This window comes from Cheilinus undulatus, linkage group 3 (genome assembly GCF_018320785.1).
Source record: "Cheilinus undulatus linkage group 3, ASM1832078v1, whole genome shotgun sequence".
Taxonomy (NCBI): domain Eukaryota; kingdom Metazoa; phylum Chordata; class Actinopteri; order Labriformes; family Labridae; genus Cheilinus; species Cheilinus undulatus.
Window position 1 is genome coordinate 50367187 of NC_054867.1, and position 27862 is coordinate 50395048.

Consider the following 27862-nt stretch of genomic DNA (forward strand, 5'->3'; position numbering starts at 1 on the left):
TGCAATGTAGTGTCTAAAGTGTTAATTCTGGTGTTGGTCTCCAAACAGCTGAAAAAGCTCCTGTTAAAAGACAACCAGTAAAATGTATGAAAATTAGGAAAAGCCTTATAATTAGATTAAAACTAAAGCCTTTATCCCTAACCCACAGCCTGTGTTAAATAACAGCAGTGACTTCAAGTAGTGAAAACATCAGTAACATGAGGAACTTTAAAAATACTTAAATTTTGGATGGCTGAAATTATAGTCTTGTTCACAGTGCTGTTTTAAACTGTGAAATTACACCCCTGTAACGGTTTGTCTTCACTGTCAGGTGTAAACGGGAGACAAAATGATCCCGCCTCTGTGTCCGCTACAGAGGTGGAAACAACAGAGGTGGAAACAGGATCAACGGAGTGATTGGGGGAATCCAGCACTGCGTGTCTGCATGTCAGACTGTGTGTGAGTGTGTATGTGGAGTCCCCACCACGTTGTGTTGTCTCACACACCAGCAATGCTAAAACACAGTGTGAACCTGCAGATGGAGACACCAAATACCATGCCGCTGTGGCATGGATACAAATATCACGAGGGGATAATGGAAAATAGTAAATGGATTAGCTAATGTGGCTCTTTCTCACCAGCTGCTCCATGAGCTTTTACACTGCACATCACACTTACCGATTTACACCCAGTCACTCCATATCATACATGTTGATGTCAAAGGTTGCTGTGTAGAGTGGCCATCAGTATTAGCTAATCTCATTCATACCCATTCACTCTCATTCACAGGAATGGCACAGCAGTGCAAGCTATTTGTGGTTAAGTGTCTTGCTCATAGTATCTGAGCATGCAGATAAAAGTCAGTCCTACTGTACTCTTGTGAGGCCTGGACACTGTCTGATGGCCAGAGACACTGACTGGACTCCTTTGTGGCAACTTACCTTCTGCTAATTTTTGGGTATCTTTTAATGCTGACATGCTAAGGAGAGAAGGGATGAGAAGAGTCAGCTGCTGGATACAGGAACTGCAGCTGCACTTCTACAGGCACCCAGGCCTATTCCTGCTTTCTGCATATTGTGTCCACTACCCACATACTGGGCAGCCACATTTTGAAGAGGTCAACTGGGAGGATGAAGCATTGGCCTGAATGATGTCTAGGAGGCCAGAGCAGTGCAAGGCCAAGATTGATCTGGTGAAAAGCAGAACAGGCATATGCTCCCATACCTGACCTGTCTTGCCCAAGGACATGTGACTGTAGAAGCTGGGGTAGAACCCGTGACCGTCTGGTTGAAAGCCTACTGACCCTACCTACTGAGCCACAGTCACCCCACAAAACATCAGCAGAGCTTCAGAACTTCAATGTCATGTAAATGCACATGCGAGTCCCAAGACTCTCTTTTATATGTCCACAGAAATGCTCAACGTTATTCCATCTTCCAAAAATATCATCATGACAACCATATTTACAGAGAACATACACCTAAAACAGGCTGTAAAGCCCAGTTCAGACCAAAGATTTGAGATGAGATGAGACAGTTTTAGAACTTCACTGCTGACAGTTGCAGCTGTCTGAACTGAGCCATTGCAGCTCAAATCAAGCTGTCTGATCTTTCCAGCAATTCTGCATGGCAAGTTGCCAGCAGCTGGTTTTAGAACATTGCAAGCAGATAAATTTGAAATGGGAAACAGAAATCTGGTTTTGGTAGGCCATACATAAATGGCGACAAATATTTGTTCACAAAAGAATATTTATTTTTATGCTATGAAATTTTGAAATGGTTGCATCTGTCTTTCTTTTTTGACATTTCACACCAAAACCTCAGCTCATAATCACTTCTGTCAGTGAGCAGGACAAGTGGGGCTATATGAGCTAAATCATGAGATATTAAAGACTGTAGGAGCTAAAGTTGTCATCACAGATCAGGACTTTGCAAATACTTGCAGGTTTCACCTCATCTCATTTTGAATCTTCTGTTTCAACTTAAAATTTAATTTGTAACTTTCATTGGAGTGATCTCAGCTGGTGCAACACTTCACACCTAGCTGTTAGTGGAAATAAAACATAGTTATTTGTTTATTTATTTATTTATTTTTTCTTAGATCCCTGTTAGTGGTTGCTGCAGTTACAACTATTTTCTTAGTAAACTCCATACAACATAAAACAATAAAAAAAGCTTAATCAAATAAACAGAATCAGTAATGAGAAGAAAGTCCAATCACAACAGTCAAAGTTTTAAAAAAGTCATGTCACTTGCACATAGTAGTTAGCTAGTTTAGCATAAAGATATTAGTCAGGGGCCAGCAGGAAGTCATACAGAGGATCAGGCGTATTTGTTGCTGAGGGTTGGAATTTTATAATCTTCTGAGTTTATAATGTACACTAATATATTTTTAAGAAAGTAGCACTTGAAAAGTAATCATCAGTTATTCCTCTAACTAGTCAAAACACTTTTTGTGAGAGTGAATGATGTTGACGATTGATGTGTTTGTCCTACAGGAGGGTCAGCGTTCTGAGAGGACCATCAGTGATCTGAACGTGGTAATGGATGCCAGTGACCTGCAGAACTTCAGCAGTTTTCTGTCACGGTAAGACCTTTCACTGCAAATGGACGTCAAACTTGTCTGTTTTTTAAAAGTATTAAGGATTTTAGGATTTTAAGGCTTAAAATTAAGTGTAATTTGGAACAATTGCTTTTTGTAATAAGACTCATCCATCAATGGAACGTCTTTCCACTCGAGCACTTAGGCTGATGTGTTTTCATGAGTCCAAAGCAGTTAATAAAGGAAAAATAAAGCATTTAGTGTTTAATAAGGATATGACTCTGAAGTTGTGGTTTGCAGTCTGGTAATGTAATATTTCACTTAAGTGGGTGGGAGCACTTCATTAAAATTATGATTTATTTTACCTACAAACACTAAGCACATGAAGAAAACACAGATTCTAGTGGCTTAGCATCGAAATTCTCCAGTCTAAGTTGATCACAGGTTAATCTCCTTAAACCAATATTTTCAATATATCTTTAAACCAAGGTTAAGCTATTTCACTGTAGAGGAGTTCAGACTTCTGAAACTAATCTTCAGCTTTGACAGGCAGTTGCTCAGTGTTCGTGTGCCTGCATTCTTTAGACAATCCAGTGTATTTACATTGGTTTGCAGCCAGAGGAATTAGTTTGTCCAATAGAAGTTTATCAGATGTGAATCAGCTATCAGATGTACTCTGATTGTGCATTTGGATTGAAGCCCAGTAGCTAATCAGTTCATCATTTATTTACTCTGTGTGATGGCTCAGTCCAAATCCAGCTACATATTCAATATTGGATATTAGTTCTGTCAGGATGGAACTGTCTGTTTAGTTCAACTTGAGTGTTTATTAAAGTAGAAGAAGATGTCAGACTGTTCACGGCTGTCGTCCAGCTGAATGTCCTCACTCACACATCCACTCTTCTCGCTCCGTCTCAGATTTAACTAGCTTTTCTCACGCCAAACACTGTAGCTTTGTTTAGACTGCAGGCAAATAAGATTTGTTTTTCAAATCTGTGGTTTAAGACAGTTTGTCTGCACTGGTATTTATAAGTTATCCTGTCAGATTTAGATCAGATTTATAGATATCACCGACTAAATTTAGTGGTTTACTGTGGGGAAAAAGTACTGGAAGTTTTTCAACCAAGTGTCATAAAGGTAAAGCTAATTGTAAAGTGCAAAAACCTGCAGTTCCTTGAGTGTCCACTCCAGGCTGCTTGCAGAAGCACTTGATGTCACATATACCCCCCATGTTAAATTCCCATTTTTTGATTTTTCAAAATTCATTTATACGTCTTTAAGGTTATCTGTAGTAGTTTTGCCTTTATTTCATTGGAGACATGTAGAAAGGCAGGCATTGTGGAGAGAAAGGGAGTGGGAGAAGACGTGCACCAAACAACTTCAGGACTGGGACTTGAACCTGCGACCAGTGTGTAGAGGACTGTAGTCTCTGTATATGGGGCACCTGCTCTCTCTACAGTGGCTTAACAGCTGTCCTAAAGTTCCTGTTTATGAAGCTGACCTAAACATATTCACAGCCGTCAATAAAAAACGATCAAAAACAAATAAAAACCCTAACATGATTTTGTAAGAATAGTTCAAGTCTTAAGGCACAGATGGCCTAGTGGACGGCCCAGGTTAAAACCCAGCCTGTGGCTTCTTTCCTGCATGTCTCTCCACCACTCTCTCATCACTGTTACTGACTCTATCCACTGTCCTCCTTTGTCAATAAAGGCATAAAAAGCCAAAAATATATCTTTAAAAAAGACTAGTTCAAGTCTTTGTGGGCACATGTACGAAGGGTTAAATTTTGTGTATTTGAATATTTTTACTTGTCCGCTATTAGAAGGATACATTATGCATTATAAGTAGGGATGGGGATCAAGACCCAGGTCTATAAGGATCTGTTTCTGTGTTTTTAAAATACACGAAAATCAATAACATTTTAGCTTATCGATACTGCTATAGATGTTTCACAGGCTCGGTGATGTAATGTAATTTTAAGATAAAACTGTTGTTAAAACATACATCAGTTTCAAGGGGTACATCAACTAAAGTACATCAATATTGCGCATCACCTGAATGTACCTTCTACTGTCGGCTTGAGGAAAAAAAATGCTGCCTGCGAGATGCATGCACTCATATCTGCCTGCGCTGGGAGTAACAGGCTCTCATACCACTATTTCAGCTGCTCCAGGACAGCTTTCTTCTTCAGCTGCTCAGATAAATGCTGAAAAGTGTTCCAAAACTTTGAGCAAGTCATATTTGTTAAAAGTATTAATCCAGTGTAGAAATCTGTGGTGGCAGAATTAAAGTTAATTGGTGAACGTAACTAGCTGATAGACGGAAAATATGTGTTCAGGTAACCTCAGTAAATTAGATGACTGTATTGTATATGTTATGTGTTCAAATGTCTCATAAAAATGGGAAAATTTAGTTTTTGACGAGAAACCTTAATAAATACAGTTGTGAATATGACGAATGTGTTTATATTTGAGGGATATAAATTAGATGTGACAGACTGAATCATAGCTTTTAACTCAAGCACTACTCAGCTAAGACCACTCGAGTCTAAATACTTGTCTCCATTTTGTTTTTCCACCAAACTATAGAAAAGTATCAATAGTGGTATCGATAAGGACTTGGATCAATAAGGAGTATCGATAAGGGTATCAATAGTAATAAAAATTAACGATCCCCATCCCTAATTGTAAGGGACAGGGCTGATGTGACTTCAAGCCGGCAGGTTGTTTCTGTTTGTCAGGAGGCACTAGACTTGCCTCAGCTCCACCTCTCTGCTTGCTTGCAGGTGAACATAAAGTTCGTCTGAAATAGCGCTTTCAATATGGTGACTGCCCAGATGTGCTTCAAAAGGCAGCTTTAGTAACCAGTGGGTGATGTCCCTCTCACTTTTTTTGAGGTCAAGTCATGGTACTAGACAAACAACTGAGCAGTGGTACTGATGCAAGTAACACTTGAATTCCTTAAACATGAAGTTGTTGTGACACACCTGCATTAAGTTGGAGTGGCATTAAATGATCTTTGAATGCTTCATTCCAGTTTGAAGAAAACCCCTCTTTGCTGTGTGTTTATTGCTGACGACATTTTCTTAAATCAGTTGAGATGCCTTTGGTGTATGCCAAAAGATGGATTTAGGCTGGCACCCTGAACAAATCCTTGACTTTTCCTGCACAGGTGTATTTTATTACCTTCATGATGTCTGCATACCATTAAAGTGTGCTGGCTTACTGGAAGACCTACCTGCAAATGGACCACAGCCATCATTTATATTAGTTACACCTGTTTTTTCTCCTGCCGTGACAAATAGGTCTGTTCTGAATCTGGTCAGTAGAGATTTGCTCAATAATGTCTGGAGATGTAGCTGCAGTTTCTTGTGTACCAGGGGTTCTTAAGCTGCAAGGAATAAAAAGGTATTTTCAATCAAAGCCGGTGGATTGTAAATGACATTTAAGCCCAGAACCCTTTCTTCAACTTGAACTTTTGAGCATGCAAGTTTGACCTTAAGATAACCCTCAATATGCTGCTTGGGTTAGAAGTCCAATTTTTAAAAATTTCTTTCCAATAAAGCTGAAGATTTATGACTTGCTACCTTTAGTGTTTATAAAGAATGGTAAACATAAAAATGATAGCTGTAGATGTAAGGGAATGCTATTTTCATCATTGCTTCACTGTATTTAAGTTCAATAGACCATGCCTTAGAGTTAATTGTGAGGATTCCAAAAAACCCTGGAATTTTTATGCATTGTTACTAGGGGTGCACCAATCGATCAGCCAAAATTGGTATTGGCGCTGATTTCCTTAATTTTAGGAGATCGGCGATCAGCCGGTCCTTGTAAATAAGATCGGTGGATAAGATTGGTTTCATATGCCTCTACCTACTAAAATGTGAAAAATGAAAGACTAAAGGAACTGATATAATTTAGTAGTTTGGACAGCAATGCTTAAAACTTTTCATTTATATTTGAGAGAACTACCTCATGTGCAGTTAAAACAACAAGTTTGTATTGTTTCACGGGTATTGTTCAATGTTATTCAATAAGATAAGATTGGAACATTGAAGGTGTATACTGACAGTGGACAAAATTGTTGGTACCCCTCTGTTAATGAAAGAAAAATCCACAATGGTCACAGAAATAACTTGAATCTGACAAAAGTAATAATAAGTAAAAATTCAATGAAAATTAACCAATGAAAATCAGACGTTGCTTTTGAACTGTGGTTCAACCGAATTATTTTAAAAAACGAACTCATGAAACAGGCCTGGACAAAAATGATGGTACCCCTAGAAAAGATTGAAAATAATGTTACCATAGGGACATGTTCAACCAAGGTGTGTCCTCTAATTAGCATCACAGGTGTCTACAAACTTGTAATCAGTCAGTCGACCTATTTAAAGGGTGACAAGTAGTCGCTGTGATGTTTGGTCACATGATGTGTACCACACTAAGAAGGAAGAGTTGTCTCAGGAGATTAGAAAGAAAATTATAGACAAGCATGTTAAAGATAAAGGCTATAAGGCCATCTCCAAGCAGGTTGATGTTCCTGTGACTACAGTTGCACATGTTATTCAGAAATTTAACCCTCGGTCCCTACTATGTCCGTTTTGAGGACATTCATCATTTTTATCATCGTTTTTTTTTGAGTTAATAGTCACATTTTTATAGATTGAGGCATCAAATTTGGCCAAAGTTATTATTTTTCTTCATATTAAAACAAAATAAAAAAATGAAAACCGTGTCACCCATAGAACACCCATGATGCGAAATAGCTACATCCAGCCTTGTTCGTCTGAAATCGGACACATAGACTTCCATTCAAAACACATTTTTTGACTGTGTGTCTAGGGCACCAAAACAACTTATAGCACCCATTTTTTGCAGTCAGTCGATCACCAGGGATCTCAATTTCACCATTAAACAGCAGTCCAGCGCATAGTGCAGCGCACCATTTTAACCCTTTCAGCAGCGCAGACATGGTTTTCCTTCCATGCACTCAGTGTTTGGAGCGCTATTTCACCCACTAAACATAACCAGAATTAAATGAACCGATTCATGCCACTAGATATGGATGTCTGAGAGTGGGCTTGATGTGTAAGAAAAAGTTTGTGTGCTCCTATGTGTGTGATCGGGTGCGAATCTGTGTGTATGTTTACAAGCGGACATGCCGTAAGTGAAGTGTTTACATTAGGATATGCTACTTGTGGATTCTGCAGCCTGGGACTAAGAGAGAGGGACATTTGGACAATTTCAACTTTGCCCTCACTTCATAGCAAGTGGATTAACAAGCATGAGAATGCACCGGTCCTTTCGATCGATAGGTAAGAATATATCGTATCTCAAAGATACAGTACATTTATATCTGCACGTGATCGGCATTTTTATGGTCACATTTTGGTTAGAGGTGGAAATGCACGTGTTCGTGGTTCATATCCTACATATATCCTCTGATTCTTTATGCCTGTACATAAAATAAACCTAATATGAACAAATGCATTCAATCGTATTAGATTTGGTAGAGGAGGAAGCGCAAGAAAAGGAGGGTAAAACTGGCGTGTTTTACGCACAGATGGACTCATCTGTTTAGCATGGACGAATCCAAGTCATAGGCATAGTGTACAATAACTGGCATAAAAAGGGAGTAACATTGATTTTTTTTTTTTTTTTTTTCAGTAGTCAGGGTTGAAGTTGTTGAAGAGATCTGAAGCAGTGAAAGTTTTTTAAAAAGTTGAAAATTTAGTTTTTTATTAACACCTTTCTGCATGTCTGTTTTTGGACAAACAAGGGTGGATGTAGCTAAAATATGGCATTCGGCACTACAGAAAAAATTTCAATGCATAGAAAACAATTTTACTACTCATCATTGGCATGGCCCAGACTATTTATTGAAAAAAAGATTTTTTTTCTAGATCATTTTATATGGGAATTATGGTGTTTTTGTGTTTTTTACCATAAAAAATAGCAGTGACATGGTCTACAATAACTGGCATAAAAAGTGTGTAACATTGAATTTTTTATTATTTTTTTTTTTAGTGGTCAGGGTTGAAGTTGTTAAAGAGATTTGAAGCAGTGAAAGTAAAAAAAAATGTTGAAAAATGATTATTTTATTAGCACCTTTCTGCATGTCCATTTTCAGGACAAACAAGGACAGTTGTAGATAAAAATTACAAGGGACCAAGGGTTAAGATCCAAGGGACTTTATCCAACCTCCCTGGACGTGGCCGCAGGAGGAAAATTGATGACAAATCGAAGAGACGGATAATACAAATGGTAACAAAAGAGCCCAGAACAACCTCCAAAGACATTAAAGGTGAACTCCAAGGTGTCAGATCATACCATCCGTCATTGTTTGAGCCAAAGTGGACTTCATGGGAGACGACCAAGGAGGACACCACTGCTGAAAACAAATCATAAAAAAGCGAGACTGGAATTTGCCAAACTGCATGTTGACAAGCCACAAAGCTTCTGGGAGAATGTCCTATGGACAGACGAGGCAAAACTGGAACTTTTTGGCAAGGCACGTCAGCTCTATGTTCACAGACGCAAAAATGAAGCATACCAAGAAAAGAACACTGTCCCTACTGTGAAACATGGAGGAGGCTCTGTTATGTTCTGGGTCTGCTTTGCTGCATCTGGCACAGGGTGTTTTTAATCTGTGCAGGGTACAATGAAATCTGAAGACTATCAAGGTATTCTAGAGAGAAATGTGCAGCCCAGTGTCAGAAAGCTTGATGTCAGTCGCAGGTCATGGTCTTACAACAGGATAATGACCCAAAACACACAGCTAAAAACACCCAAGAATGGCTAAGAGCAAAACATTGGACTATTCTGAAGTGGCCTTCTATGAGCCCTGATCTAAATCCTATTGAACATCTGTGGAAGGAGCTGAAACATGCTGTCTGGAGAAGGCACCCTTCAAACCTGAGACAACTGGAGCAGTTTGCCCATGAGGAGTGGGCCAGAATACCTGCTGAGAGGTGCAGAAGTCTCATTGAAAATTACAGAAATCATTTGACTGCAGTGATTGCCTCAAAAGGTTGTGCAACAAAATATTAAGTTAAGGGTACCATCATTTTTGTCCAGGCCTGTTTCGTGAGTTTGTTTTTTAAATTAATTCTGTTGAACCACAATTCAAAAGCATTGTCTGATTTTCATTGGTTAATTTTCATTGAATTTTTATTTATTATAACTTTTGTCAGATTCAAGTTATTTCTGTGACCATTGTGTTTTTTTTTCATTAACAGAGGGGTACCAACAATTTTGTCCAAGTGTGTACAGATAGTAGCTTCAAAAGTTAAAGATCAGTGACTGCAGATATGAAGCTTTCTGGAGATATTTATTGCAAATATGTACAGTGGATATAGCGTATCTTATAAATGCTCACCTAATAGCATGAAGCAGTTAATTTGTGGATTTTCAAACTAAACCTACAGACCTACCTCAGCTGTTTTTTTTCCATTCCTTAAACTTAACATTGGGTTCTAAAGATTGATGATTTAGGGCAGCACAGTTGCCTCAGCAAAAAGGTTCCTTGTTTGCTTCCCGGCCAGGGCCTTTCTGTGCAAAGTCTGCATGTTCTCTCCATGCATGCATGGGTTCTCTCTGGATACTCCTCCCACCACCAAAAACATGCTTGTTATGCTTGTTATAATTGGTGACCCTAAATCCGCTGTGAGTGTGAGCGTACCTGGTTGTTTGTCTCTACATGTCAGCCCTATGATAAGCTGACTAGTGACCACCCAGGGACAGCTAGAAATGGGCTCCAGCCACCCCACCCCCCACCCCCACCCCTGTGAGGGGGAAGTGGTGTAGAAAATGGATGGATAGATGGTTTAGGTCTGATCCACAGAACTTCAGAAGTTGTCACTCAAGCTACTAGCTAGCTAATTGAGATAAGATCTTACCACATCTGATACCAGAATTATTACTGGTGCATCCTTAGTTCTGGGTGAGTGGAAATGCATGGCTATGCAACTTGGTTGTGATTTAGAAGTTACACAGCAAGTGCCACAGAATATCAAAATCTGAAAAAAAAAAAGATCCTTTAAATCTGCAGTTACTTTATAATTTTCTCAGGAGCCTTTTTTTGTCTTGATAACCACAGTCTACCAGACAGTGTCTGTTCTGTCTGTAGATTGGCAGTATAGCACAGACATCTGATTTGCTCTATATCTGAGGCCCAACCGCATCTGGATTGTATGGTCCAGTCTGCAGGATCTGGCAAACAACACATGGAAAATACTGGAGATAATGACTCTGACACACTGCAGCCTTCTCAAGCTCTGTATGTGTGTTACAGAGGGGAAGACAGTCACAGTTTTACAGCCAATTGCAGACTGATAATCTTAGTTGAATAAGGCTGAAGACAATCCCTGACATTGAAATTTTATTTTTATTGCTTATTTTCATCCAGCAGACATATTTTTTTCCACATCTGTTCTCCTGTACCCCTGAGGTAGTTTACTAACTTTGTATTCAAAGCAATACTGCAGCTACACAAGCTGCAAGTAAAAGCAGCAGAGCAGTTCACCTTCTGTTGGTTTCTCACTGGAAGGATCCAGTCATATTAGAGCCACCATTTTTATCTTTTTTTTCATTTGGTATTTTGACAGAGCTTGAAATAAATCTGACTGATGTCTGACTCAGTGTTGAGCGATATCAGGCAGATATAAGTGAGGCTTATGTGGTTGCTATTTTAAAGACGTCATGTCTTTTGGTCAGTGAAATTGTTGATTTTTATTTCTTGAGCACAGTGGTTAAAACAGATCACAGCTGATCTTTTTGGAGTACCCACAAAGGTCTGGGCTGCAAGGGATCAGCAGATTGATGGAGACGTTAACATCATGGTGTAAAATAAACACACCGTACAGGTACACTTAATCCCTGTACAGGGCCTCAGTGAAAAGAAGGCAGTCTTTAAGCAATGTGTTTAAGTGCCATGAGATCTGCTGTCTAAGGAAATTAAGTTTTGTTAGATGTGTTTTCACAAAGGCTTTTGCAGACTTTCACAGAGAAACAGGGTTGTAAGTCATAGTTACTTTGTGCCAAACATTTCTGGACTCATCTCAGTTACAACTAACAGTATCTGCATATATCATGCAAGTATCAGCTGTTTGCTGCTTATAACATCAATCAGAAACTTCATGTTGATAAAATTACAGCCTGTCTGTAAACTTAGCCAAACAAAATTGGTCACACAGCACTGTGTTTGATCAGAAGCTGGAGATTTAGGTCTTTAATGCACCCTCCCTGTGTCTTGTTTTGCCTGACTCTATGACCGCATGCTGCAGGTGCAGCCAGCACAGGCATCACATCCACCAACTGAACAGAGTGTGTATGTGTTCAACATTGTTGAAGCTAATACAAGAAAAAAAGTGTATTTTTGTATAGTACAGATGACTTTTTGTTTTGTTTGTAAAGTGAATGTTAGTGATGTTTGGCAGTGAATGCTGTTATTGAAACAATGCAGCTTTTTAGATGACGGTTTTCTGATTCTTCAGTGCACTTTCTAAGCCAAAGATAGTTCAGTCTAAATTAATCAAATTCATCCAATCACTTGCATTATAGCAACTGGCATTGTAACACTTCTAATTAGTAATATTTAGTTATCAACAGTGGTGGAATAGAGCGTATGTGCAGATATAAAAAGAACACCCACTTCTTTTTAAATCTCCATAGAGTATATCCATCTCTTTTAAAAAAAAATAATGAATTAATTTATTTATTTTTAGGGTGGAAAAGGAATAACCAAGGCATTCTCTGCCTCTGATTGGCTTGCTAGCCAATCAGAGAAATAGTATTGAGCATGTCACATATTACAGTCCTTTGGGATATTTAGCAAAGCAAACAAGGTAGCAGTGCTACCTTATCGAAGTTTCATAATGGCATTTACAACAAATGCCTATTTTTAGGGGAGCTAAATATACAAGAGCAATCTTATAACACAGGCTGTTTATCCTGTGCTGGATGATTCACTAAAAACCCATCATTTAAACCTTGGCGTAAAAGTTGTCAATGATTTTAAGTTGGATCAACAAATAAATTCTGTTGTTAAATCCAGTTTTTTTCATCATAGACTTTTGTCCAAGATTAAATCGTTTTTATCTTTTAATGACTTTGAGCGAGGGATCCATCCTTTTATTTCTACACGGCTGGACGACTGTAATGCACTTTATGCTGGTGTTTATAAGACTTCCCTTGCATGTTAGCAGTTGGTCTGAAATGCTGCAGCTCACCAAATCATTAACATATCACCATTTTTATTCTTTGGCTTTTAATTCAGCATGAGAGTTGTGTGATCTTTGTCCTTTCATGTTTTTAATTTCTTAATCCCTGTGTTTTTATGGCTTTTATTTGTTTATATGATTTTATTATGTGTTTTAATTCCTTTTATTGATTTCATGGTGTTCTTATTTGCTTTTATTTCTTCTTCCTTCCTTTTCAACTGTTTGTGTTCTATTTCTGTGTTTATACTGTCTAGCACTTTAGTAAATTTGAATGTTTTGAAAATGTGCTATATAGATAAAGTGGATTGGATTGAAAAAAAAGGGGGTATAAATTAAAGGGATACTTTAACATTTTGGCAAATTTGCCCATTGCCATAATTCCTATAGTCTTAGTAATAGGTTCATGTACAAGTTGTGACCTGCACATTCACCATGCTATGAAATAATAACGTATAATTATGTAACATCACGACACATGAAACAAATACTCAGAACTACTTTCCGAGTAAACCACTGGGTGAAGTGTGATTCTCAGAAGGTGTGGCAAGGTACATTAGTGTGCCTTAAGGCAAATCTGGTTGTTCTGTGGGAATTTATGCAAGTTTATGTTATTATAGTTATTATACAACAAAAATGTATCTTAACGTGTTAAGGGAGTTTGTTTGCACAGATATGAACATTGTGTGTCTTGAGATTTTAGCTTGATCTTAGATGCGCCTTTGGCATATAATGAATAAAACCCGCTGCTCTGAACAAAGCACTCATCCTTAGGTGGCCATAAGTGTGATCAGTTGGTTCTGTGGCATCTGATTAGATGTTGCAGTTAAATAAGTTGGTCAAAGCAAGAAACTTGACTTAAAAGGGACACAGATCTAAGTGTTACAACTGGAACTCACAGGAAGTGTTGTGATCTTTTCCACTGTTTCCTAAAAACAAATTTTAGTGTTTTATGGAATGATGGACTAAAGCCACCAAACTTTCTGAGCCAACAAATCTCATCAGGGTTACAACTTGACTTGTTTTTGCATTAAACCACCATATGTTAATTGATTGAAAAGTGATTATGTTATCAAATGCAACATTCATAACCAGTCATGACCAAACCATTCCAATCAAATAATGTCAAACAAGGGATAAGTCTTACTCCATCTTTTAATTTGGTGGTGCTCCAGTATATGGGAGGGTGCTGCAATTTTTCCATCAGCTCTTGTGGAATAACAGTCGTCTGGAAACTTCACCCGGCTGCCGTCTAGCCCTGGGCCCCCATGGAAAACTCTGGAAAGCCTTTCAAAGAATGTCCCAGGCTCACTCAGACTGAAAGGGCCGACCAAAACAAAGATTTTTTTTTCTTTGCTGTTGCCATTCTGATATAGAGCTTACAGTGTATGAGAAAGCATAATTTTATTTATCTTTCCAGAGGGATGTAGAGCATTCACTTAACTGAATTTGATAGCAAATTTGAAAATGTTAGCGCTCTAAAATACTTAATGGTAAGCGTCATACCTCATTAAACTCTAAGCAATATTGTCCCTAAGACAAGCTTCACAGAGCTGCTCATGTGGCCTGTCTCTACAGGTCTTAGCCAAGTTTTTAGGTCATTCATCTGAAGCATATCTAATTGAAGTGATTCACATAAATGTTATAATCAATTGTGCTGTCTACACATGCTGCCTGACAACTGGCAGCTCCCAAAAATGATAACTTAATCTTCTACTGAAGCTCTGCTAATGTGCTGCTCAGGCTACCTTCTGTGTAGACATAATGTTATAAGTTCCTAGGCTTTATACATGATAATACTGACAGACTAGAGCTGAAACATCTAACTTTCACAATCTGTCACTCTTACTGATCAATTTTTCAGTTCAGTAATGCATACTGTTCCATACTGTTGAAACTGAGTTAATAAAGTTGTTACTATCATTTCAGGGCGGAGGAGCAAAGTGATCTCCTGCTGTTCTTCAGGACTCTCAGGACCTTCTCAGACAGATGTGATGACCGATGCAGAGCCTTTGAGCACTTCAAGGTAAGACAGTCTTCAAACCAGAAACCTTACAAATCTGCTGACCAACATGAAAAATTATTTCTTCTCCTCAATTCATAGTTCTGGAACTGACCTGTGGTTTTGGTTGGTTGTTCTTTACTGATTTGCACACTCAGTCTGAAAGAGGGGAAATGTGGTAGTGTTTGGCACATTGAAATTGATGGTCTTTCTTTAATCTTGGATTCTAGTAAGTCCATCTCTGTCTACCAGTCGGATGAAAGATAGACAAAGCTTAAATGGTTAGTTTTAGCATACATTTTTTAAAAATTATTTTGGGCTTTTTTCATGTCTTTATTGAGAGTTATGACAATGGCTGGAGTCAGAAAAAGGAAAGCTACAACTGAATAGTGAATGGGGGTTAAAAGGACCAAGGGTAAGACTTGAATCTGGGGCAAACAAGGACTGTTACCTCTGCATATGGGGCACACTATTTAACCCCTGAGCTAAAGCAACAGCTCGGGGCGGGATAAAATTATTAAACTATGCTCATCCATCCTTTGTTTCATCCTCATTACATCTTGATGCTATTGTTCCGTTTAGAATGTCGATGGTAAATCAAACAGCATAAGGTTCCCCTTTGGCTACGCTCACACTGCAGGCCTTTATTTTTACCCAATTCTGATCTTTTCTCAGATCTGATCTTTTTTGTTTCGCTGTTCAGACTGCAGAAGCAAGTCTTAGATTCAGTGCTATTGCCTCACAGCAAGAAGGTATGTTGTTCGGAGTCTGCATGTTCTCCTCAGGTTCTCCCCTTAGATCTCTGGGTACTCTGGCTTCTTCCCCACCACCAAAGACATGCTCGTCAGGTTGATAGGTGACTTTAAATTGGCCGTGCTTGGTTTGTCATCCCTGCAACTGACTGGCAACTACTTAAGGGTGTACCCTGCTTCTCACCCAGTGACAGCTGGGATTAGGTTCCATACCCCAGTGTCCACAAACGGGAGAAGCAGTATACAAAATGGATTGATGGATGGATGTTTGGACTGCAGTTGAATCCTGAAAGATCAGATATATGTCTGATTTAGAACCACATAGGAAAGTGGCCTAAATCTGATACGAAAAATCAGATTCAGTGGGACTTGTGCTGTTCACACTTTCAGAAAAAAATCAGCCTTTGTGACCCATGAGCTTTAGTTTTTATACAAAAACTGTTAAAATCTTCACCTGGCTTTGTTTTGGCATTCCCATTACCAGCCTCATTATGAAAAAAGCAAGCATATCCAGGTACGCTGCAGGTAAGTCTCAGGAAAATCCACAGTAAATATACATGCATCACCTGTTAGTAATCACATTTATTCTGTTCAAGTGGTGATTAATGGTGCTCCAGGCAGTTGGTGGTTTTACTGCTGAATGATGCCAGTACAAAAGCATGGTCTTGCTGGTTGAGCTGTGTCACTTGTATGCAGTGGTGCAACTGGTTCTTAAAATCAGGTCCTTGAAGTTGTAGCCCAGTCTGTTAGTTTATTGTAAAATAGAGTCTAATCCATTCAGTTGTTTTCTTGGGCTCAATGTCCATATATAATTTCCATTATATGATACTTTGTCATTACATTTCTTCTGCTGACTGTTTTACATGAAATGTTCTTTAAAAGTTGAAAGACTGCTGTCAACACTGTGTGGATGATGAAGATTCAGTGACACCACTTTTTCCAGAAGCCTTTTAGTAAGCATATTCTGGTTGATGAATGACTAGAAAAATTAAGGTTATTGCAGTTGGTGGGAATTACTGTGGGCATGGTAAATGTCAGGGTGTGACTTTGTTGCAGTGGTAGCAGTTTAATGTCAAATGGTAAATCAAGCTGAGAAGCAATATGGAACATATTTGCCTGTTTACTCTGAGAATTTAAAGTTCTGCCAAGTTGGCTGTGCTAAAGGAGGATTAACCCACATTTTCCATACTGGCATGTATGCTCTAAACTCTAACTTTGCTTTAGTTGAAGTTTCTTCAGGGTTTATTATGGAAAAAACTTAATTTCCATCGTAACCATTCTGACATAATATGGACAGTGCCCTGTGTGCTGATTCCCATACTTTGATTACTCACAGGCATAGCCATATACTTCCAGGAATAAACAAATAGAAGCACAAACTACGAAACAATTTCCAGACAACCAAGGCCAAGAATCTTAACAGTTTTGTCTCTGCTAGACCACCACCTTAACCAGCCAATCACTGAGGGATTACAGGACTGCAAATGCTGTTGGCTACACGTGCAATTAAAAACCTCATACATTTACAAGCAGTGTGGCCAATCAGTGATTGGTATTTCTCTGTCCTTGTATTAAATGCTTCTGCACATAACTGACATAGCATAGAGCTAGTTTTTCTAGTGAAGTTACTGAAAGATTGTGGTACCACATTTCATTTAAATACTTTATAAGGACAAAAAATGGTGATTTTAGCAAGTGCTCACATTTTAAATCATGGAATTCTACAAATTGAATAACATTTTTTGATCAATAAAATACTTTTAAATCAACTTTAAAATACATTTTTCAACATTTATTCACTTAATGTGAAAATGGAAAAAATAAAGAAGATAATGAAGCAGGGCATTAATTGTTTAAAGCCAAACAACTTGATGCTACACCCTGTTTTACTGCTGATGCAGCACTTAACAGTCATTAACACAATCCTTTTCCCACCTAACTCCAGTACAAGACTGAGGTTCTTTAACACAGTCCCCTGAGTCCCCTCTGACATATCTGTCCCCCTTTGCGGCTCTTGTTAAGTGCTAAAGGTAAACTAGAGATGTTAAACTGGTCCTCTCTCATTCTCTGCAGTCATCCTTTTTTTGGATTATAATTAAAAAAGGAAATGTCTACTGCTGGGTGTATTAAATAGTTCAAACTCCAAGAGGTGCACGTTGGGTTGGGATATGACTATGTTAAAATTGTATGAAGGCTTCAGAGTTCCTTATATGGAGATCACAGAAGAGACTGTTCTTTGTTCTTTTTTGTATTATGGCTAGAAAGTCTCTGATGCTGCTGGAGATTTTTCACCATGGCAATGATAACAAGTTGAAGAAAGACTAATCATTTCCTTTTAGGCCTAAAAAAATCACAGACTTCAAAATCAACTTCACTTTGAACTTTTTGTTTACCATTAATACCAGACTTTTTGAGTTGGGAAAAACCCTTAATACAGCAACTTTAGACAATAGCTTCCTTAAAATAAAATGAGACAAACTTTCCATCGTCTCTGCTGTTGCAGAGGTGCTATTAATAAATGTGATTCTTAAAATATACTACTAATCTAAATCTGTTTCACAACTGCTATCCCCACTGCTTAAAATACCTCTGCAACCACTTTTACTTTAGGTCAAATATTCCCATGCCTCTACCCTACATGCAGAGCTGACTTCAACAATACTACAAAACACATATAATAAAAAAAATTAACTTTATTTAAATATCCAAAACAAATAGCCATTTCACTTACACATCCTCCATACACTGCTGTTGTACTTACAAAGGTAATCATTCCCAAAGTAGTTAATGATACTGGAAGGGAAGTGTAAGGGACACACGCAAGAAATATTTAAGGCAGACAAAAAAAGGAATACCTTTCACATTGCTATAGTTCATAGATACATTGCTCCCCAGTTAACTTCTCCTAGACATTATAAATACAGACAGACTCTCAGGTCAAAATGTTGAAAAAGCCTTCATTTTACAAGTCTACATAATCATAGCCCTTATGTCAAGGTGTTTTTGAATGGAATAATGAGGAAAATAACATTCGCACAAAACCCACAGTATTGTGTTCATGTCGAGTCATTTTCTGAGAGAACATTCAATGAGAAAAGTATTTACAGACTTTTCCTGCTGGCATTACAAGACAATGTAATGGTTATCAGCTGCCTGAGTCAGCTGGGATCAATTTTCCAACAGGAATTAAATCTTAAGGCATTATACAAATATTGAAATGAGAAATCTCACTAACGCTCCTTATTTGTAATCCATTTAGTTGCATTGCAGTAAGTTTTCTTTACTGTTGAGACAAAGTTTAGTTTGAGTAAATAATCATTAAAATCAACATACTGGTATCAATTATTCCTTCTGAACGGTTGAGCTTGTTTTGATTTTTCTGTAGTGATTTCATGATCCTACGTTGAAGTAAAACAGTCCCTTTTAACACTTGGATCAGGATGTGTTTTACTCAGATCAGAAATATTTTTATCTTGTGGACAGATTGTCAGACAAGACTCTTTTTCCCAAACTTGTATTATTTTTTTCCCATGTGTTGGCCTCAGAGCCAAAATTTCACACTCATATTTTCAAGGCTTAAACTCAAAATTCTAAAATGCAGCATGCAACAGTATAAATACACATAATGAAAAACTCATCTTAAGTCATGTAATCTTGCATTGACATCCTTCCTAATTAGAAATTCTGGCAGCCAACATTGACACATGATGATAACTGTGATTAGGCTTTGCAAAACCAAATGAAGATGTTGGTCAAGTAAAAGCACCTTTTCAATATTAACTGCCCATATTCTTGATTTTTTTTATTTGAATGTACCAACTATATTTAAATTCCAAAATAGTACAAGTAGCTATAATCAAACCTGTTGGGTTGTGGCTGGTCCAATACAGTGTATAGTTTTATTAATCTAGGTGGTGAAGTGTCAGGTCAAAATGAAACAAAGATTGGACTGTCTTTCTGGAGATCCTAGAGCCTCCCCAGGTCAGGTAAGTAGACATGTGGACGTGGAAGGGATCTGAAATTATTTGTTGAGCTCCTCATTCTCAGCAATATCGAAACCTTTAGATCCCTTCTTGGATTGAATGACACAAAATATTCATCACGCATGCAAGCATAAGTCGCTACTTTCTTTCTTTTCTCAGTAGAACTGAAAATGGCTAAATAGAGGAACTTCTCCAGCAAAGTTCTTTCAGTCCAGTGAGTGGTTTCATTTCAACCTGACAACGTCACATTCTGTTTTCAGGTTTGCTGAAATAACCAAAAAAAAAAAAAAAAAAAAAAAAAAACAGATCCTCAGTGGGATCTGTGCCCAATAGTTGTGGGAAAACTGCTTCATCGGCAATAAAAAAGATACAGTTTTGAGAAAAAAGTTTCAGCCTGCTCAGCGGTACCGTCCAACAGGCAGTACTTTCATACAGGTAAAGCTGTCAGGGTTCTTGGAGAGTATCACAGGATTGCCATCCATACGGACTTCATTGAGGCTTGGTCGTAGGTAGTAGGTGTCATTCGAACGGCAGAAGGTGTTAACATTGACATCAGTGATGTTGTTGTTCTAGAGGAAATTAGAAAAATAATTGGAATGTGACTGTAAATGAAATCTAGAAACCAACAACTTCTACCAAAAGTAGTAGTCATAATCCTTGTATATTACAGCAGTAAGACATACAAACCTGTAGATGTAAGGTCCGCACACTTTCAGGTATAAATGGAACTGCCTCTAAGTTATTGTCTGCTAGGAACAGGTTTACCAGCTTGGTCAGTTTCTGTTGGGGATACAAATTAACATTGAGACCTGGAAGATTCAGTTCTTACAGTTCAGTGGTAGTTTGAAGCAACTAACATGCTTTGGCTGTTCACTGCTTCTCTTACTAAACTTAACCTGTAAATTCAGCTTGAAACTTAGTATTTCCTAAAATGTTGAACTATTGAACTCATTAATGCACGTTTGAAGGAACAACAGAAGTGAAATATAGCCTTACTTAAAATCTTTCCTGTAATATTTTTAAAGCAAGTGATGTTTAAGTAGCACATTATACTTGTTCTTATATATATTAGCACAGACATACTTAGTGTAAGTTTTGGACTGATTATTTAAAGGTAGGGGTGTAAAGGTACGTGTATTCGTACCATATCCATTTGGTATGGGCCTCTTGGTATGGTACAGATGTGTACCGAATGGATACATGAGGAACGAAGGTCATACATGGACGGAACACCAAAGAACAGCTCACTGTCACACTGTCCTGGCCACCACACAACCACAGTAAACACTAGCAACAGCCTGAGTATTTCCAGATGAAAGAGTCCTGTTTAGGAACACTTTGTTTCCCAGTAAAATACAACGGTGGGCAAAGACAACAACAGTAGTGCTGACATTATTCAGCAGTGTCGCTGACAGCACGTCTTCCAGCGGACCAATCAAAGCATTTGAAAAGGCACCACTCAAACAAGAACGTCACTGTAACGGGACAAACAACAAAAAGTCTCACCAGCCGGTTATGAATTTCCTATGATTTAAGACCTTTTCATTATAACAATGGTGCTCTGGTTTTGTTCATGAAATTAATTCTAAATGTGTACCTTCAACAGTCGGCCTCGGAGGAGGGAGAGAGGGGACTTCATCATGTCTGCAGCTGCATCATAGCTAAAGCTATCCTCAGATTTCACACGGCTCTAACCTCTTTATCCGCCAAGATGGGCTGTGAAAAGTTCCCAAACTTTGTAGTAGGTCTCATTGGTTAAAAAATTAATCCAGTGCTGAAGTCTGTGTTGAAATCGGCAGGAAAGACGCTAATTAGCATACTAAAAAGTTAACTTGTGGTTGTATGATGTGTTCAAGTTAGCTGGGAAATTTGAGTGTTTAAAGAATGGGTATAAATATGTCAATATGTCAATTAAGATAACCTAGTAATTAAAAAATGTATTTATTTATTAATATTTTTTCAATTGAAGACCTTTAGGAAGGAGGCTGCAGCATGATTAATGGTTTAAATGTAATTTATTCAGCCTATTTATTTTAATACAGTTTAATACAATTAAAAAAAAATCTGTTCTTTATTTGCTTTAATTACCATACCGAAAACGTACCGAACCATGACTTCAAAACCGAAGTACGTACCAAACCAAAATTCTTCCGCACCATTACACCCCTGTTAAAGGTTATGAAAGCTTTGATGTTTACCTTGAAAGCATTAGCTTTCACCCCCTTTGTTTTTAGAAGGTTGTTGTTGGCGTTGAATGTTGTTAGTTTGGCAGGGAGTATGGGAAGTTTGACCAGTCTGTTATCAGCCAGAGACAACTCCTCCAGTAGCGATAGCTTAGAAAATGCCCCATCATCAATCTCTGAGATCAGGTTTCCCGACAGGTCAATCCTCTTCAGAGTCACTGTTGATAGAAAGGTGTGAAAGCATGTGAAGTGTCTCATGTCATCCAGTAGTGACACATTGACACCCATTGACTTATTCAGTTGTCTTAAAACATTAAACCTCCAAAATCTTAACTGATAAATGTGACTTAGTTTCATGTTGTTCTTTCAGAATATAATATACTATATGTACACTGGTGAAGCAGTTTTACTGACACACACAGTTAATCCCTATGCCGTTCCAGAGGAGAAAACAATGTTTTCCATGTCCTTGAAATGCATGCAAGGAACTCCTTGTCACTTTCCACTGTCTGTGAACATCAGGAAAATGCCTTAAACTTGTGGTTTGGAAGGTTCCCCTTTCCACAAGGTACAAAACGAAGAACTGTGGTTTTTTAAGGCTTATTTATATCTGTTTGTATGCCTCTCAAGATTAAGTGAATGTATTAGTATTATACAGTGTACCAGCAGGAAGAATGACAAAACCACTAGACCTAACAAAATAGTTTTTCCAAATTCTTTTTTTGTTCAGACTAAGCCACAAACAGACTTTTTAAAAATATTTTTTGGTTTATGACATTAGTTAGTGGTGCAAGAAATAGAATTGTACACAAGTTCTTGACTTCCAGCCATTTCATTGGACCGATTCTCATGCTGATGAAAATTTTTCAAACTTACCCGTGTCTGCAAAGTCTTTGTTACTGATCTTTTTGATCTTGTTGAAGCGGGCGTACAGGTAGGCTGTCTCTTTAGGTAGAGCTGGAATAGTGGTCATGTCTGGATTAACTTCCTCACAGTACACTGACCCAGTCAGACAGACACACAGCAGGCATGTGGGCAGATCTACAACACATCACAGGAAATATTAAGCACTAACTAGAGCAGCCATCCAAGGGCAAGTTTTCATTTATATCTACCAGGTACCTTTTTTAGGATTGAAGTCATTAACTTAGTACACTCACTACAGTAAACTTCTGAGATCTAACCATTAATCAAGCTAGGATTTGGAAAAAAAATGCACGTTACACATTTTCTTAATTCAATGTACACTCTGTTTTCGATTAATTGTAAATATGTTCTGTGTTAACATTGGGTATTCTGTTTGTATAAATCTATGGTGATTGTCCTCAAATGAATCACAGGCTGATTGAGGCAGATAGTTATCTGATTTGAGGAAAAAAGAAAACTAAAATTGGTTCAATAACTCTTTGAATATTATTATAAATGTATTGTTAAAAAGTTGGTCAAACATTTATCTCTGCAAATCAAGAAAAATAAGTGGTACATTATAAAGAATACTAATGGATACCAATCATATGACATGATTTGTTTTCACAGTTGAAACTTGCCCATGCTCAACTCCCACTTAAATAATTATGTAACCGCTCATCTTTACCAGCCACTAAGACGGGGGCTTATTTACCTGTGTATTAACCTTTCTTAAAAGTTACCAGTAACAAGAATGGCCAGTTCAGAGATTCCTTGTTTTTGAATGGTCTGTATGGACTGGCACTACCTTGCATCCTCTTACTCCTCAGTCCAGATTACACCTTTACAAAACTCCGCTTTGTCAATTGTTTATCTTTCATAGGTCTAAACCAGTGGTTTTCAAAGTGTGAGGCGGGCCTCCCCTGGGGGGTGCTGCAGAACTTCAGGGGAGGCACACAACCATAAACCAGAAAAAAAAGATGATTTGCTTTGCTAACTTCTGCTGTGCATGGAGCAAAATAGATAGACTTGTAGTTACCATAGGGACTATGCTATAGAGTCAACTATCCAAGTTAGGATTTTCCTGCATTGGTCCCGATGATGCTCAAGTCACACTGTTTAATTTGCAAAGGTGTACAAGCTAATGACAGCATAAGGCTGCGTAAACCTTTGGGTCATCTTAAGACTGAGCAAAAAGTGTAGTGGCCAAACTAGTGGAATTTTAACAGCAAGTGAAAGGAATTTTGGTCACTGATCAGTGCACCAGCACTGATCAAAAGCAAGTAGCTAAAGGTGGAGGATGGTCTGTTGTGCAATCCTGCACCAGCTGTACAGATGTAAATGTGTAGGTCCCACTAAACAAGAGGGAAAGGCAGATGTTTAAGGACATTTGTAGTCCAAAATATCAAAAACATGTTAATGTTAAAAATATTTAAAGATTAGGCACAAAATTTTAAAAATGTGGTTGTATAAATTTTTTTTTCAATCCAATGTTTATGTAAGTGGGGGTCCACAGAATGGATAATTTCTTCTTAGGGAAGGCTCACTCTCCCACACTTGGAAAACCCCAGGTCCAAACGCTGACAGCGAAACCAAACAGTGGATCAAGTCTTATTAGGCTAAGCTTTTCTTGGCCTGGCTGTTGTATACCCAGTTTTGTTGCTTTTTTTAAAGAGCACATTCAGATCAAATCATTCCCACTTTTTCTGCACTGTTGTTCACAGGCATATTACTTTGTGCAGGTGCCCAACGTTATATAAATGTGTGGTGTATAATGCATTTCTTTGTTTTATGTGGTGTAGCACAATTATAACATGGCTTTTTTATGCATTTTCAACAATGGCACTAATATTGTCCAGTCCCTTCAAGGGATGCACAATATCAACATGGTTTCCATATTTGCGTATATTATAAAGTTAATTTTCAGTATGAAAATTTCCATATTTAAAACCAATACTTTTGCTATAAAGTCTGCCTATATCAGCTGTAAATATTGGCCATACAAACAAGTAAGTGGATATCAGCAAAAATCCAATACCGTGCCCCTCTACTCCCTTATACAGATACCAAAAATTAGTCAGTATCGAAAACATGAAGCTGCTTGTTCAGTTTCTTCTATTACAAACTCACTTGTTGTGGGGAGTTCTGCTTATTTCACATTTAAAACTAGTTGTTAACAGTTCCTGTCATTCCGGCAGCTTAAATAACAGGTATCTCTGCTCATGTTGAACCCTGTTTAGCACAACTCAACTGCATTTGTCTGCCAACAAATGCTCCTGTGCAAACTCAGCAGTAACTTATGAGAACTAGGGAGTTTGTCTTTGAATGGCTCTTCTGGATCCTTAAACTGGGAACAGATTGAGGCAAAGTAACTGAAAAACAATCAGACAGTTCTAAACTTCAACCATAATCTAAACCTGATGTTCTGTGTATTACCAGGTGGATTTGTGGTTAACAGACTTTTGTCTTACCAGAGCCGTCTCCTCCTTCTGGAATTGGGCTGTCATCAGGTTCATCAGCAGATGGCAGGGCCCTCTGCCAGAAAACAAAAGTGTTTAGACACCAGTATGCTCATTTGCTGGGGTAAAACAATGAAGAACTGACTTTCCATCTGTTAATGTCAGTTATGAGTCAGGTTTGGGTCATTTTTGATAAGATGACTGTACTGATTTATAGTGATGCATTATAGGAAAGGACAACCCCTCCTGTCTTGTGAGGAAGTTTCCCCTTCTAAAGCAGTTTATTATTAATAACGATAACCTGTCGAGCAAATGAAGATGATTTCATTTAGTTAGAACTATGAGTTCACGGTTTCAGGTGCCATTTGTTTTAGATTTCTGTCAAATTTATGAAATGGATATGTACAACAAAGATAAGAAATGTCTGTTCTGCCAAGCCTTGTGGGAGTGTTTGCTGAGGCAGAGACGAGTCTCTAACAGGTCATTTTGGATGATATGGATGAGCTGACAGAATAGCACAATAACTTTACCTCTGTAGAGGTACTCCCTTCTAAAGAGAGCTTGCCAAAACTTTTATTTAGAGTAATTGATATTAGAATAATTAGTCTTACTGTTACCACAAGGGTAGTCTCTAAATGTGTTGTGTAAGTCATTTAAGGGAAAAAAAGTCTAAGACTCTACTGGATGTTTCATATTATACATGCTCTGGTTTGACAAAAGAGAGTCTGTGTTGGCAGTGACCTGAGAGGATAAAATATGATCCAGGAACTGTGGTTCAGTAAAATGATCTTTTGGCTTAGTTTCTGTTCTCTGTTGCAATCCTTTAAAAAGAAACTAGTGAGTAATTATTAAAGAGAGATCAATCCCCTCCAAGGAGTTTGAACTTGGATGTGTTTAGTTGGGCCAGTGCTGTTTTCACTGATTGATTGTATTTGCAAATATGCTATGATAGAGCAAGTTGGTCCAACTTTTTGGGGTATGGGCACATTGCATTTGGCCTCCCACTGTGCTACATGGTTGAAAAGTTGGAATACATACATACCTCTTGTTGGTGTTCTCAATAGAGACTTTTAGCAGTACCCTCATTATGATTAACTGAAATTCATCCCAAAGATTTTTTGGCCAGCCTGTCCGTCTATAGCAGTCTTTCATAATTCGTCATGGTGTAGCAGCGGCTGCACACCTCCAGTTTTGGTGGGATGAAAGTGCACTTCATTATCTGTGTTGATAACTTTTTGACTTCCAAGTGTTGCTCTGCTGACCCTTTTTACCCCTGATATTCAGCTGATGCATTGTATCCTTTGTTGTCTGAGACTATTTGAAACTGTACATGGCTTGCTGTAAATTCAAATCCAAGGTGTCATGTTATCAGAGCAGATGTAAGCTAGTTGTCATCAGTCTGCCTCTGAAGAACTGCTGGTGGCAGAGCTACAACAAGAAGCATTCAAACAAACATTCAGGTGGATCGTTTGTCTTCTGACTGTTAAAAGTTGGTTCGTTGTTATTTAGGAGCTGTGTACTATAAAAGCCCCCCAAGATATGTACCACTCCCAATACCGAGCTGCCCCACTTGCCTCCAATGTATAAAAAGAAGAAATGAAATGCTTTCAAATTGAGGATAAAATAAATGCAGCTTTAATTGAAGCCTGTGGTTTAACAGAGGCTGCAGATGGTATTAAGCCTGTCTCTGAAGGGTCTGGTGCTGGTGGAGTCTTGAATGAAAAACAGCTGGTCCAAACTAAAGTCCTTACTCAATAAAACTGAAGTAACTCCTCAAAAGTGTCTGCTCTCTCACATTTATAGATTTTCTCCGATGCACAGGAGGGTTCGTGGGTTGTTCAGTTTCCTGCAAGTGCTTTCCACAGGTTAAACAAACCAGACTTTGGTTTTAGTTTTTCCAAAGTTTTCCTCAAGAGGTTAGTGTGGTTAGTAGTTGGTCGAGGTGTGGTTGTCAAAGGTTTTGGTTTGTTTGATTTGACACTGGAAGGTGTGTGTGGTTGTGTTTGACTCTGCACAGTGAATGGATTATTACATGTTATAGGAGGGTAGTATAGAAATAATGGTGAGAGTTTCAAGTAAGCACCAGAGCACTAAATAGCCTACTAAACTATGGATGGGGTTATCAGCCTTTTGAATGCTATTGATATCTGAAAGCATTAAAACATGTTTTCTCCATTTTTGGATTTATCTCTTTTCTTTTTATATCCTCATGCAAATACATCCTTCATAAGACAAAGTTACTCTTGTCTCATTTAGACGTTTTTCTGTTACTTTTTGTATAATACTAAAAAATACTTTTCTTAGTTGAATCATACTTGCCCAATGAAACAATCCCAAATAATTAAGCAAAAATGACAACTATACGTGACAGATTTATCTCCATATTGCTTCTACATTAAAGAATTGCTTCAAAAATAAACTGTCCAAAAATGTTTGCTTTGTGATCTTTCACTTACTTGATCACCATCTGTCAGTGCATTGACATTTTAGTAGAACTTAAAGTCTATATAAATTAATCTATTAGAGTTATTTAAGAGAACACTTCTGTAAAGTACAAGTGCAGAGTGTCTTACCCTAGCCCTCCTTGATTTCGAGTAGTCACGGAAGTATCCATTCAGCTCTCTGCTTTGTAGAGATCCAGGTATCAGCTGTGAATCCTGGTCAAAGCTCCTGACTGAGGCTGCCATCAGCCATAGCACCAGTGTGCAGGTGAGTAAGAGAGCCTTCATGCTGTTCAAAGCAGTCTGACGCTGACACCAGCTTGCTTCAAGTCTGGGTTTGGGTCAGCAGCTGCTCTCTGCTACGAGCCCCTGTTGGGATGTGTCAAATGACTGTATT

General features: G+C 38.2%; 2 protein-coding genes across 2 annotated transcripts in view; one reads left to right on the plus strand and one right to left on the minus strand.

Moving 5' to 3' along the window:
• Positions 1-27862, plus strand: part of LOC121506790 (centromere protein P) — a 133438-nt gene that overhangs the window by 4169 nt on the left and 101407 nt on the right. The window contains exons 5-6 of the mRNA XM_041782661.1: positions 2477-2565; positions 14669-14765. Of these exons, the coding sequence (XP_041638595.1) occupies positions 2477-2565; positions 14669-14765 (186 nt within the window). The remainder of the gene's footprint in view (positions 1-2476; positions 2566-14668; positions 14766-27862) is intronic.
• ogna (osteoglycin, paralog a) lies at positions 18167-27850 on the minus strand. The gene is made up of 6 exons (XM_041782662.1): positions 27598-27850; positions 25037-25100; positions 22536-22700; positions 21675-21877; positions 20164-20256; positions 18167-20045 (listed from the first exon to the last, which is right to left on the minus strand). Exons 1-6 carry the CDS (start codon positions 27751-27753, stop codon positions 19875-19877), a joined length of 852 nt encoding a protein of 283 aa, XP_041638596.1. The 5' UTR covers positions 27754-27850; the 3' UTR covers positions 18167-19874.

Excerpts from the sequence above, each read along its gene's own strand:
- ogna (XM_041782662.1), bottom strand. The coding sequence starts at position 27,753 with ATGAAGGCTCTCTTACTCACCTGCACACTGGTGCTATGGCTGATGGCA. Across the intron at positions 25,101-27,597 it reads CGAAATCAAGGAGGGCTAGG|AGGGCCCTGCCATCTGCTGA; the intron begins GTAAGACACTCT and ends GTTTTCTGGCAG. Across the intron at positions 21,878-22,535 it reads CAAAGACTTTGCAGACACGG|TGACTCTGAAGAGGATTGAC; the intron begins GTAAGTTTGAAA and ends TTCTATCAACAG.